This window comes from Anarhichas minor, unplaced genomic scaffold (assembly GCF_050575085.1).
Source record: "Anarhichas minor isolate MPS153535 unplaced genomic scaffold, ASM5057508v1 ptg000024l, whole genome shotgun sequence".
NCBI lineage: Eukaryota > Metazoa > Chordata > Actinopteri > Perciformes > Anarhichadidae > Anarhichas > Anarhichas minor.
The window spans coordinates 2,019,027-2,034,355 of NW_027466470.1; the positions used below are offsets into that span (position 1 = coordinate 2,019,027).

At 39.1% G+C, this 15,329-nt stretch overlaps 1 protein-coding gene across 1 annotated transcript in view; it reads right to left on the minus strand.

Annotated features, from left to right (window-relative positions):
• Nucleotides 1–15,329, minus strand: part of LOC142955963 (vasoactive intestinal polypeptide receptor 2-like) — a 39,038-nt gene extending 23,709 nt beyond the window's left edge. Inside the window, exon 1 of the mRNA XM_076097230.1 lies at nt 15,273–15,329. Within this exon, the coding sequence (XP_075953345.1) occupies nt 15,273–15,329 (57 nt within the window). The remainder of the gene's footprint in view (nt 1–15,272) is intronic.

The window sequence follows — 15,329 nt, forward strand, 5'->3', positions numbered from 1 at the left end:
GGATGACTAATCACTGTGCAATATCATACGTCACATCATCACAAAACAAATCCTTGATGTCTTGTTTATCGAGGAAATTAATCACATTCTTCAACTGTGGATGAAACTCTGAACCGCCTCCAGTGTAAATGTGGTGTCAGACGTCAACAAATAGGCAGTTTAATGTGTGTAACGGATCCCCAAAGCAAAGACTTTCTGTAAAAGAGTGTTCACAGTGCAGTGTGTGTGTGTGTGTGTGTATGAGTGTGTGGGCAGCAAAGCCTATTAAGAGACAAAGCTTCTATCATATTGCACAAAATGTGGTTTCCTGATTTTCTTTTAGCACAACAACCACACTCCAGGGGCGACTTGGAGATTATGAGGCTCACTTCTTCCAACAAGCTCAAAACTGTGTTTCACTTCAAAAATTCACTGTTAAGCTCTGACGTTGTCACTGATTTTTAATATTCACTGAATAATCTTTATATCTTTATATTACACAGGGATTTAGACCGTGCTTGTTCGAGCTTCAGTGCCTTGCTCAAAGGCCTCTGCTCGGGCACTTCTCCAGCTGGTCCGTTGGGTAACAAGCCTGCTGTTCTCACCTTCATGCTACAGCTGCCCCCAAATCTAAGTCATGTAACTAAAATGAGACTCTCTCAGGATCCAGAGAATTAGGACTGTTAGGACCATCTGCTCACGGGTCCCACCATCACGGAGGGATTTCAGTCCTCGAGGTCCATCAGAGCAGAGTCTCTCAACTTAATTAAGTCGAAATCTGATATTCTTGAATATTACTTAAGCAGAAGTTGGTTTATTGTCAAGTTGGTTTTCACATACAAGGTTTCATATTTTGCTGCATTAAGTTCACAATAAACATAATCATGAAAATAGAAATGTACAATATGTGAAATATACAGTATGTTTTAAAAAAAGCTGATTTAAAAGGAAGGATGGAAATATTGACTGAATATCTGATAGCTGGTAATTGTGATCAAGATATATTGGGCGTGACATTTTACATTGTAAGAGCAAGCAGCAACCAGGCGGCATGTCTCAAACCTGCATTCTCTCTAGTGTCCACCAGGGGGCGACTCCTCTGGTTGTATAGAAGTCTATGAGAAAATGACTCTACTTCTCTCTTGATTTATCATCATATTGATTACCTGAGCATGACCAGAGGTACTGTAAAAAATGACATAGTGAAGCAACAGAAAAGAAGCAAAGGAAACAATAAGTAGCCCAATTATCCATAATAATAATAATTACAACATATAGTGAGCAAACAAAAATGTGCATAAGGAAACTGTGAAAACTGAGAAAAATACAAACAAATCTTCGTTTCAGAGCCATTTCCTGAAAACTGAAACTAGATATTTGTGCTCTAGTGATGTCATCACTGAGAACGATTGGGCTCAGGGCTGGTTTTTGGTGTTTTCATGGGATTTGTTGAACAAAAGAACGAGTGTTTGGAACAATATGCAGTGTCAGTCCCATTGAGGTCTAGTTAGCTGATGCTTTTATTTATATGTGAGTTAAAGTGGAATAAACCTTCATTCAAACCGACACCAAAAGAGAGCCGTTAATATTTTTTAGTGCCTCTATTATATTCTGCCGTGTTGTGTGCGTATAATGGAGGCGAGTGTATTTCGTATCATTGTGTTAGCGTTCACGCTCACGGCACAAAAGCAACTGTTGGTGAGCGGCTGCACATGAGGAATCGCAGCTCTGTGCTTAATCATAACGGGCTATGCCTCGCTGCTCCCTGTGGCCTAAATACAACAAGACAGCAGACAGCTTTCCTTGGAAAAGATATTAGCCCGAAACACGCAAACATGAAATTATAAACAGTGTGGGCAACTTAAAAGGTTTGTTGACCAAAGGGTGAGTTTTGTTTCTGGATCTTTTAGATACTCAGGAATGAAATAATGTTATCGTCCCTCTAAAATGTTCAGATGTGGAATGAAGAAGAGTACAGTACATCACTTTTATGGATTTATTCTGACTGACACTTTATTAAATAGATAATAAAAGTAGTTATATAAAATAAATAAAGTTCTATCAATCTAAACCCATTAGTGTCCGTGCGTTCTGTAATAGAGATGCGATGAAAATGTGGATTCTTCCAGTTGGTGGTCAAAGCCAGACGACCAGCTTGGTTTCACTGCTGGATGGATGCACGCTGAATTATTCATGTTACAGATGCTGTGCACTCAGACCTGGTGGGTTTCATTTACTTCTCTTATGTCAGAAGCTCTTCTGACTCCAACAACAGATACTTTCAAACTCCCATATGTGAGGTCAAATGTCTGTGTATTGTTATATTTTCACGATCATTATCTAAACTGAAATAAATAATAAGTGCCTGGTACAATTTCCAATCCAGAATAATGATAATGTGAAATGATTTCATCCTTTTGGTTCATTTGGTTACAGGACCTTCGTCAACATGGTTACAATAATAAACACACACTGTAACACTTACAGTGAAACTACTGTATTATTTTTATACTGTACATCGCTGTGAAAGCAATGCATTCTGGGAGTCATAACACTTGCTCCCATGATCCCAAAGGTGAAGTATTTATTTTCACTGCTTAAAGTTGACAAATAAAAGTACATTTTGGTTGTTACTGTCTTTCTCTGATACGGTACTGTGCTGTAATTTGCGCAAAGTCTTGCTGGTTAAACTGCTGGCTGTAAAATACTTTAATAAATGTAGATTACAGTAAGATGCTGTATTCTTTTGATACGGTAGAGATACTGTAAATTGTACAGTGTCTCGCTGCAAGGCTTTAAAAACAACACTGTTACCTGACGGTTGGATATGTGAATCGAATAGAGGTCTCCTGTGTTAAGGTCTGATGTTTTGTTGATAACGTCATAAATACCAGAACCTCTGGAGGTCTTTGTCACGTGAACATAGACTTTAGGGGTGGGAGGAAAAATCATAGTATCACGATATGTTCTGTGGCAATATTGTGTCATTACACAGATGCCAAGTATCAATCTTTTGTTATATAAACAAATAATATTACAAATACAAATGAAGACTTGTTAACAAAAGTCCACTTCAGTCTGCTGAACTGACAAACTATTGAAGTGAGATGAACAAAGAGAAAACTTTATTTCACTTAAAATAGATGTTGACAAACTGCATAATTTACAGTTGGCAAAAACGTATTAAATCACAATATATGTTATCGCGATGCTCACACATATCGCAAAATGTTTAAAATCACAATAACATGGTATGGCTTCTGGTGACTCGTAGTAGACACACGGTTGTTTTGGAGCATTTTCTTGTTGGCATATCATTAACACAACCAAGTGGCACAAACACTTTCACCGTGTAATGCCGTTAGACGAGCAGCTTTATATTTATCTCCACCACCGTGCGGCACTTAAAAGAGTTCCAGCACTCTAAAGGTAGAAACTCTTGTCAACCCACAGAGAGAAAGAGAATGCAGTTATCCTTCCAGTGAAGGGAAAACATGTAAAGCAGTAAACCGACTGCAGGAGCCTGAATCACCACACAGCCTGCAGAGATAAATCAATACATTTCCATTTGAGAGAGGAGGCCGCTATGTGATCCCACCGTGAGTCTCAGGTGACTCATCGCATTAGTTTCCTCGAAAACACCGACCGGCACCACAACCATCACCTGGCTGGCTCCATTAGTTAACAGCTTCAGGACCACTGTACGTTTTCTTTGGACCTCGCCTCTACGAGTATCTAAAGAATGAATGTGTCTGGACCATGATGCAGATTAAGAGTCATCAGCCTTCTGCTGCTCTGATGTGAAGGTTTTGACCTCTCAATAACTGCTCAACCTCTGGAATCAGTTTAATCTGACCGTTTCCTCTAATTACAGCCCCGTGTGCCGTTTAAAATCAGCTCTGTGATAGAAACTACACTAAATCTCACACAATTGTTACAGCATTTTAATTGGGAAATAAAGATCCTAATTAAAAAGGACTGAGCTGAAAAGTCCGGGCCAATCACTAAAATATAAGACCAGCACAGCAGGCGACAAAACCCTGGTCTACGTTAGTGTGGCATCGATTTATGGCGTCCAAATCCATTATGTTCCAGCGTAATTAACACACACACACACACACACAGAACCTTTACACATAACAACCAGCGCTATCCGTCTGAGAATAACTTATAATAATAATTAATGTTCATGCATAATGAATAATGTGGGATTACTATTCCTCATTCCATGGGATATTTGGGATATTTAGGGTAATGTACATAACAAAAACTAAAAACGAATGCACTTGAATGCTTATGTGGATGTCGTTTACCACGGCAATGATCAGACGTGGTTATTTTAGTTAATGGTATATCGGAGAGGGATTCCTCCTCAGTTGCTGTTCCTGAAGTTCCTTCATCATAAAGCATTAAGTATGCATTTCATTGCATTTCACTGCATTTCATTGCTTTTAGTGAATCTCTACAGAGATTTCATACTTCAAAAGCACACAAATAATTGGAGAAAAAAAGAACAGGATTTCTTTTCTTCTTCTCTCAATGAAGACATTGTTAGCAGACGCGTGGTTTCACTGTTATCTGCCGCTGATTTTCCAGACATCCGGTACTTTTTGTTCTGCCCAATGATATCAGATGAAACCCCCACAGATGACACTGGAGTCACAGCGTTGTTGGTGAAAAGGTTTTTCAACACGAACCCTCCTCTCGTGTTCAGACAGATGAACTTAATATACCACAGCGGCCAGGAGCCTCGTCCACGCCCGAGTCCCTGCTGTCCCCTGGTGCCCTGAAGGCTGCTCACAACGTGCACAGACTGGAACCTAAACGGGGGTGAATTTAGGACAGTGCAGAAGCAAATATTGGCTTAACCTTTTTAGCTCTTAATTATCACATCATAATTATGTTTTAGTTAGATGTATTCTCATTTAACAGGTTCGTACGATATCTACGATATTTTGCTGTTCTCCTGCGCAGCAACACGAGCTAGCTGTGCGCCTGCTAAAGCCCCTGTGGTGTTAAGTCAACAAAACCACTTGGTTAAGTTTAGGAAAAGATCGTGGTTTGGGTTCAAATAACTGTGGCGGTAACGTTACTTAAGTACGGAATGTAACACATAACTGAACGTTTGGGTTAAAATAACAATAAAACTGAATCCAATGATCCAGTTTGACAACGGCATCCATCCCACATTCCTAAGTGCCCTTGAGCAAGAGACACACTTCATCCCTCCCGGAATAGAAGTGGGGAAGAGAGAGGAGGGATGGGCGGACGAGTCTGTGTGAACGGGGGTTTGTGTACTTTAGGTGGCAGTGTTCCTCCGTGAGATACTTAAACCCTCACATTTGTTTTGGGTGATGTGAACATTTTGACAGCCCAGTCTGCTCTTAGTCAGAGGAGGATTATGGGAAGAGAGCTGTGTTTATCCTGTGAGGTGGATCAACGCTGGGAAAAAGAGAAAGTGAGATAATAGCTGCAGGACGGCTCGGCGAGAGCGACCAGCAGATTATCTCCACAATTTATCTGGATTAATGAAAAGAGAAATGCTGGGAGGCGACTTCAGCTGCCCTGATGTTTATCCTCTACTCACACACAGAACATTCTCATTATCTAATACTCTGCTAATTATTTTCACAGTTAACAAAAGTTCACATTTGACATCTATTGTTCAAGCCATTTTATTTTAAACTAACATGTCCAGTTATTCCCTTAAATGTGAATATTTAGTGGTTTGGTATGACAGTACAATTGAATATCTTCGTGGTATTTGACTGTTCCACCAAAGGAGACTAATGTTTTGTTCACACTGTGAGAAACAAGACATCTTCAAAGGAAGCAGCTGACATGAAGCTACGATTCAAAGTTCATCCCACTGCATTTCTTGTCAAGACCCAGGGGACGTTATGAAGCCTCGAGTTTGGCGATTTGTCCGTCACCATCTTGGAATACGGCCATCACCATGTTGTTTTTTTCACAACCAATGAATAGAAGTGACCATATCTGGACTGAGGAGGAGTGACGTAGAGACGCTGTATACGTAGAGACCTGTCAATCACAGTAGCCCCGCCCTAAAGCATCCCCTGCTTTATGGTCTGTTTGACTCTAAATGGACCATAATGTACTAAATGAACATCATGCTGTATTGAAGAAGACTTGAAACTAGAGATTGAGACCATAAACTCATGTTTACAATGTTTACTGAGGGAATAAATCAAGAGAGAAGTAGAGTCATTTTCTCATAGACTTCTATACAACCAGAGGAGTCGCCCCCTGATGGACACTAGAGAGAATGCAGCTTTAACACACTTCAGCCAAAAAAAGTCCAAGCTGACGTATTAAGAATGGAAATGTTTTGTATATACATGTTATGATGATGCTTCCCTATTCAAACCAAACAATTCCAAAATGTAAAGTTATACCTCCGTTCTCTTTGGCGCCACATGTGGTGATAATTAGTAATTGCAGGTTTTTTTTGCCTCTTTCTAAATGTTGAATTTGTTTCTTTTTTCTTTGGATTTGTAGTTCTTTTAGAAGTTTCATCGTCTGTAGTCATCGCTACTTTCTTTGTTCGTTCAGCCATAATAACCGTTTCCTCAAAAGCAGAGATCAAATAAATGTTCGTAATACTGCAAATACAACTCTCATAAGTGAGCCATGGGTTCAGCCACTATTGTGTTATCTCATTCAATAGACAATGACTAAACAGATATTTATTTAAATGAGAATCCTTGAGATTATTACTTTAATATAAGAGCAAATATTCAAATAGAAAACAGAATTTAGGGCATTTTTTGCTTTAAAGAAATGAGTTAGAAAATAAGTAAATAACTGTGACCTTAAGAGAAGATAATGAGCAGATTAATTGAGGATGAAAATAATAAATTGCAGCACTGTAATTACGTCATCACAATCAAAGGTCTTCTCCATGTTCTTACTGTAGGAATATTTAAATCAGAAGATAATTAGAATATTATAAGCAATATTAATGTGTATTTCATAATACTCTCAATAACCTTGTATATGTGTCTTTACTTGTCAATGGGAATATTACAATTTTTGGCAACGAGTAAGAATCTGAGCTTTACTGCTGCTCTAAAACACCATTAATATTCAGCATTGTTTAGTAAGTGGAGTAGAGAAAGAGACTCACCGTGAACGGACACGTCGAGAAACACAAGGTGAGGAAGAGCAAACTTTTCATCCTCACTCCTCAGCTAGAAGTCGGTCTCAGGTCGGAGAGACGCAGGTGAAGAATAAAAAAACAGGAGACTTCATTTAAACTCCACTTCTGACTTCCTTCATCCCGCTCAAAGGATCTGGATCTTGTTTTAATTCCATTAATGTGGAAGAAGAAGAAGAAAGAAAAGCGCATTCAAATGAAAAGGAGGAGAAGCTGGTGATGCTCTGTATCCACACTGATCACCTCCACTGAGCGGAGTGAGCAGAGAGATCAGTGACCCGCAGCTGCATTCAGCTGTCAACGCACAATGATAGGCCCCGAGACTTCCGGTAGTGGTTTTCAAAATAAAACCTTTATTGGGTATTAGTATCCGATATATAATACTGTAAGTATGAAATATCAGCTTGCACAAAGTGCATCTGCCAAAGTAATACCAAGAGGCTATATATATATATATGTACAGTATATGCATGTTTTTGTTTAAAATATACAGAAATATCTTGTACACATGGTGTGTTACTGTTCCGGTTCAATACACCTATTTTTTCTGTGTTGAAGTGTCATGAGATAACTCATGTTTGTGTTTATTTAGGGCTATATAAATACACATTTTATTGAACTGAATTCTATGTTGTTGTTTTACATTTCTTTGTGCTCTTGTGCTTGTTTTTAGCCGTATGTCTATTCATCCTGTACATTTTACTGGGAACTTGGATTCTGACTGACTTCCTGTTTCTTTTAGAATTGATTTTGACATTTTTAAATATTTGACTGTCCCTCCTTTTGAGCCTCCCAACCTCCGGTCAGTGGTTTGCAAACTGGGGATCGCAAACTGGGGATCGGGACCCCTCAATAGGTCACAGGGAAACTTTCAGCTGTCACCAGACACTTATTGTGGCATGCTGGACACTTTCACCTCTTCAGGCCTTTTAACATCCTTTAAATGAAAGAGTGTCGGAAAAAAACACTCTTTCAGCTCTTATCCACACTAAGACCATAGCCTGTTTTGAGGGGTCATTGCATGTTATTGCAGAGATGGGATGCGAACAGCGGTCTTCAGTGTCCAATACTTTTGTACATCCAACCATCCACCCTGAACTCCTCCTGAAGAACAGCTCTGTAACTCTCCTTATTCCATTCCATGTTCATTTTTCTTATGAAAAAACACGACTGCTTCGTGTTTACGTACGTAGTTAATTGGCCCATGATGCTCACCGTTTACAGTTTATCGACCTCTTTAATTACATCCAGGCTTCTTTTCACCCACCACATTTTTCTTTCCTTCCAGACAATCGGAGCTAAACATTGGCCCTGTGTTGCATGTTTCCCCAACAACAGATGAAGGCAGAGTGAGCTGGTCTGTTTGTGTGAATTAAACTGTGAAGTCTGAGTCCAAAGCCTTCAGCACACCCGTAACCTGGGGTCAACTTTAAAAGTCTTTTTTACTTTTAGTGAAGGAAATAAAAAACATACTGTAAACTTCTGTCCATTTTTTCAAAAGAGGATAAAAGCAGTTTTGGACATATTTTATGGTAACAAAATCTAAGTTTTAATCCTCTGGGTGAAGTGAACATTTGAGAGATAAAATCAACAGGGATTTGGACATTTATTGTAATTTATTAACATACAAAATATACAATAAATATGCTCTCCTCAAGCCACTAGTCTCCATTCACAGAAACAGTAATTTGACATCGCTGATCATCGAAACATACTTCATTCAAACTCAACAGAAACAAAATAAAAATGAAAAAAAACATGTTGGTTAGTCTTTCCACTGTTCCAACGATCACCAACTCTGGTTTGGTCAAACTAAACCCATAATTCACAGAGATAGATGTGGAAAAAACAGCCGTTACGTGCGCTCATCAAAGCTACCAGACTCCATTGACAGAAACATTCATTTTAACTCGCCGAAACATACTTCATTCAAACTCAACAGAAACAAAATAAAAGTCATCAAAACCCATCTTGGTTAGTCTTTCCACAGTTCCAACAACCACCGAAACAAAAGTTTTCACTCTTTACTAACGCTGTTTTCCAGCGCGGAGAAATATCAGAAATGTGTACTCGTCCTCTGCCAATAGCAAGGAGTCTATCGCCTGTTTTTGGAGGGTTGTCCTGTGTTTAAAAAAACTGCATATACGCACTAATGATGGGGGGGGAAGGGTATAAGTGTGGTTCCATCCACTATGTAAATAAATCTGGATAGAAACACAGAAAGAGGTGGAAAAGTTAGTAAAAGCTGGATGCTACTAAACAAGCAGAACAGAGCTGGAATCCACTTCCAGAATTTCAACTACAGTTAAAAAAAAACTGTCTTTGACTGTGAAGTAAAGGTCAGTGAACTGCCAGATGAAATATAAACGTCAGGTTATCAGCAAATCTGTCACTTCGAACGCCGAGTGTGGAAACTTCTGGACTCAGTGTGGAACAGCAGAACAGAAATGCACGCACCCGTCTCTCCTTTATTAATGCACACGCTCTCAGATGTGTACATGGTTTCTGTCTTGGTTACGGTGAACTCGTGAGAGCGGAGCGAGGATGAAGTGGCACATATTTACACAAAGCCAGAGACCATCAGCTGCCCCCGCTGTGGGCCAAAGTATCAACACCGCGTTAAAACGTGCAGACAGAAAACGTAAAGCAGTCGCTCTCCGTCCGACCGCCTCAAGTGCTTTATGGCTTGTGTATAAAACAGAATTTAAACAGTGTGACGGTGTTAGAGAAATACTCAGCGCACCCATGATCAGATGAGGGAAAGACAGTATTATGCAGTCTTTTAAATATTTCTTATTTTGTTATATAGGATTCATTTTTCCATGTCACGAAACCATTAAGGTTTATTTTAATCGTCTCTTCTCTGCAGGAAGAAAACCTGAGACTGAGGAATGGTGGAAGAAATGAAATAACAGTTAATGAAAGTTTGATTGAGTTGATAAGTTTTAAAAAGTTAAACTTGTACTTTAGAGACATGAAAGATTTGATTAATACAGATTTTGATCTGATATGGACACAAAACAGAGCATGATTCGTTCCTCTTTCTCTAATCAAAGCTTAGGTGATACAGATGCTGTAGAATGCTGATGTTGTTTTAAGAGCAACTTTTCCCAAGTAAAGGTTAAAAACTCTTTATTCACTGAGTTAGATGTGAATGAAAATAGTCGTTATTTGCGGTCATCAAAGCTACAAGACTCCATTGACAGAAACATTCATTTAACTCGCAGAAACTTACTTCATTCAAACTCAACAGAAACAGAATAAAACTCATCAAAACCATCTGTTAGTCTTTCCACTGTTCCAACAATCACTAATACGGTTTGGTCATAATAAACACATTATTCTCGGAGTTAGATGTATTAAATCAATTAAAAAGGGATTATATAAATACACATTCATTTCTCCTTAATCCAGTTGATTAGTACAGTTTGTGTTTATGAGTTTTGTGACTCTTTGTCCATGAAGCCTGTAAAACGCTCGCTGTCCATTTTCAACACACGAACATCAATATGCTAAGTGCTGCTTTTCCTTTTCATAATTGTGTTCATAACATTAAAAAGACTCCTTACTCCTCATATCTTATTAAACCTGATCTTCAGTTTGATTAAATCTACAATGATATCAAATCCCTGCTAAATATTCATAACTGTAGAGATTAATCGTGACATTATCAACCTGTTGAAAGAGGCTTATTTTAAATTAAAAACAGCGACTAAATGTGTGAAGAGTTAATTACTCTTGCAGATTTTTCCACCACTAGTTTGTTTAATTAACACTTCACAGCATGTCAGACACACTATCAAGAGAAAGTCCTCAGTGGTAGATATCTGTACAGCCCTGTTTCATCTTTTGTATGAAATAATTTGGCAATAAACAGTTTTCATTGGTTGCAATGCTGTCTGTGATATGGAAGAGCTTCTAACATTTAATATTATCTTCTGTAAAATTGATATAGTGTCTGAGCACCAGACTCCCTTTAGAAAACCTCTCATGTTACTGCAGCAGGGTCTGACAGTCTGCTCCTCTCAGTCCTGGTCCTGGTTCTCCCGTGCCTCCCTTCCCTCCAGCGGGTCCAGCAATACGTCCTGGGTCTCCAGCAGTGTGGTGTCGGTGTTGACTCCCAGAGAGGAGAAGCTCTGCTCCTGGAGAAGCTCCGGAGCTCCGACTGCAAGACTGCAGGTGAAGCCGGATCTGGGTGTCTCCAAGGTGGACCGGTCTCTGCTGGAGGATCTGGGTCTGTCCACGGTGGACCGGTCTCTGCTGGAGGATCTGAGCTGAAGGAGTTTCTGCTGAACCTGCATGAGTTCATCTGGTTTCCATCACAGGAAATCAAACCCCAGTATTGTGGGGAGTAAATCTTTAAATGAATGCCACAGAATGAATCAATACAACATCTACACGTGAAACAGGATTACAGTTGTTCATTTCAATCTGACGCACAGAAAATATAATCAGAGCAGATAATCAGCTTCAGTCATCACTGTTTACATCTAACACACAACTACACAGAGAGATAAAAGGTGTGTGAACACGTTTCTCCTCATCGGTGGAGTTTCATGGAACTCTATCGCCTCCCAGTGGAAGTTCAGTAAATGTTTCTTCTGACTTTTCCTTCTTTGTAGTCAGACAGGAATCAACAAGTAAGCTGCTCTGCTCTGGTTCTGACTCATGATTGTGCTCCGTGCTTCATATCTATATTTGTATTATATATATATATAATGTGTTCTACTGCAGGTCTGATAAGCACACTTTATCACAACATGTGAACATATGATACATTAACAAAAAGAGATTGTTTTGAATAGAAAAAACGCCACACCAAACAAGAAGATCAATATTAGACGATGCTGCAAAACTCTAGCTGGACTCTACTGTAAATGAAACATGATGAAGTGCCATCTAGGATGCCCTTCAGTGGATAGAAAGTAATGAAGAGGCTTATAGCACAAAGAGAAACCTACATTATAGACAACTTCACAGTTTACTTCTTCTCTGAACTCCACAACTCGCTACTTTAAAAAGTTTACCCTCTGGACTAAGTATGTATAGTTCATAGTTTCATAGTTTAATTCTATATCCTAATAACAATAATCTTCAGCACATCTCATGCACACTATGTAGCTCAAAGTGCTGTACACAAAACAGAAAACCCTACTTTTAAAAATATACTAAATAAACCTGAAGAAAGCAAACATTTCAAAACATCTCTTCCTTACATCTTAAGCTTCATATCCTACAGACAATAATTCTCTGGGTCTTTTAGATGAACATGTTTTTAGGGGGATTTGTCAGGAGCGGTGTAAACATTAATAATGTGGTGTTTCTCACTTCTGTAACAGCAGTCCAGCATCAATAGTCTGCCAGGAATAGTGTCTCTTATTGTGATTACAAGATATAATAAGATAAAATAAAATAAGATAATCCTTTATTAGTACCACAGCGGGGACATTTGCAGGATTACAGCAGCAAAGTGGACAGTTCAAACGAACAAGAGACATCAGTAGAAAAACAAGATCAAAACAAGTATAATAAATAAGTAATCGCACATACGGTATGATACATAACATTATGTTTTAAAACATATTGTAACGGACTGAGTGACATGTAATGTTATGTAACCTGTTATGTTATCAGTTAGGTCACTGAGGTCAGTGAAGGTCTCATGCCCTGTGAAGCCTGTCAATCATCCTAGCTACCAATGGGGGGGCACACACAGCGTACCTGGACAGGCAGAGAGAGAGGTGGGCTGTTGTGTTTGTGCTGCTGGCCTGTGGAGAGTTAGTCTATGACCGATAGTGGACTGTTGACTCTCTTTCTGCCACATTGTCTCCGTCTCTCAGTGCAGCCTTGTGGACATTTTCCTGTCTTGTTCTTGTTCCAATGACTCAACGTCTGTTTTCTGGTCCTTTGCTTTTGCTGACTGATTCCTGAGTCAAATACTTCACCTGTTGCAGCCTTTTAGTTTCAGGGTGTTTGAGATTCTGAGGGACTCGTGACAAATTTAATACAAAATCCCAAAACATTTAACACAACCGAGAGTAAAGTCTGCAGACTTCAAGACTTTTCCCACACTTTGACTCAAGAGATAAAAACTCTCAAGTCTGCACAGAATCCGCTGCAACCATTTTAAAATGAGAATTTACCGTTTAGTAAAAACAGCAGGATGCACTTTTAGTTTGAGGACCTTGTAGACTCATCGAGGAGCATTGTCCAACAAGAGAACCTGTTGAATTTCAAAGCCAATATTCTTTCTTTCAATCATATTTTTCATCAGTTTAAACTGGTTACACACTTTAATGTTACCCTCAAAAAGAATGATACAAAACACAAATACACATTGTAAATGGCAGATGGCACAACCTGCCTCTCTTTGTCTCTTTTTGCCAACATTTTATTTGTGCACTTAGTCAATAAAGAGGATTTATTACACAGACTTAAACAGCTGCAATATAGTCAATTCATTTGGTCCAGTTTGGGTGTGAAGAAGTTTTGTTGAGTCCTCCTCAAACACATGAGACAACAAATACCGTGTAGTTGTGGACTTGAGTTCATTTCATTCATTATGTAGATTTTCATGCAGAGCAAAGTTCAGAATGAGGCTGAATCATGTTGGTTCAGTCTTTATCTGTCAACTCACAGCCAGACGAAGTTCTGAAGTTTGAATCGAGACTCGACTCAAACTTCTTGTGACTCATTTTGTCCAGGGTGGAATCTGTGGATGCTGAGCTCAAGAGTTTCTCTAATTTATCCTCTCTCAGCAATAAATAAATGCATCTAAAACAGTCGTGATTTGGGTTCCTGACAGCTGAGATTGATTTATTGCATCACATGTAAAGTTACTCCAGCTTTTTCCAGTTCAGAAGTTCTTTGGGAACAATTTAATAACCGTGATAATATCCACATGAAATACAGCGTTCAGTTGAACCAGAATCAACATCAGAAGGACTCGACGTCTGAAAGCAACAACATGTTCAGTCTCATGTTGAGTCATCAACAAATGGAAAATGTACAGATTATATCAGGTCCACGTATGAAGTCATAAAATCAATATATGTGAATCTTAAAATGCATCTTTGGATCAGGATGATAGTCTGAAATTCAACTATTTTGTCTCAAATGCTTCAAAGTAGATCATTAAAAGAGAGAAAACTCTCATACAGCAAATTCAATATTTCATAACAGTTTAGTTTAATAACCCCCTACTGTCAGCCAGCTGTTTAAAGCAGTAAAAGAAAACTGAAGATAATTACAGGAAGAGTTATAGAGAAATATGGAGACATGACCAAAGCCTGAGGAGCCAAGAAATATGTCACAACTAAAAACCTGAAATGTTTTCAGATGTGGAGCAGGTTTTAACCGAGTCTCTGTTTGAAAATGAGGAAACACTGCCCCCCCTCACCATACTCGACAACACTGTGTCTGCTTTGGAGACCTTCAGGTTTCTGGGATTCAACATCGACACCATCAGGAAAAAGGCCCAGCAGAGGTTACATTACAGTCATTTTTATCCAAAGCACACTTTTTTTTATTACAATTCAGATTCTCTCACATTTCTACACTGTAGGCACGGATACGGGAGCAATTTTGGGGTTAAGTGTCTTGCTCATCGACACATCGACATGCGACTAGCAGAGCCTGAGCCGGGGATCGAACCGCCGAAAATAAAAAGTTTGAGTGTTATGTCTCTTGATTAGTTGTGAACAAATTAAAGGATGCTTTTGATTAAATATAAAAAGTATATCAACACTAGAGGTTCATCACTTCATATCAATCAACAACAAACTGCAGAATCAGCTGATCTGGTTCATTCTTGTCCTTCTGCATTAGCATCTGTTTGCTGCTGAGCAGGTATCTACAGTGGCTTCTCTTGAACAGCCTGTTAACGTCCCTCTCCAGGATGGAGAGTGTCCTCCTTGTTGTCAGGACTGTCCCTTTGTCTTTCACAAACACAGTAGGATTCATTCAGCTCATTGGACATGTGCAAGTCGTTAGTGGAGTGAGGAGCTTTAGGTTTGCAGCTGGTGATCAATCAGAGACCTTTTCAGACAGAAGCAGAGTCGTTCACTGAGAACTGCTGTTGGAGTTTCTCAGAGTACAGTCGTTTGGTTTCTCTCACCGTCTCGATAAACCTGTACTTTGATTCTTTAAACCTGTCCTTGTCCTCCTGAATCAT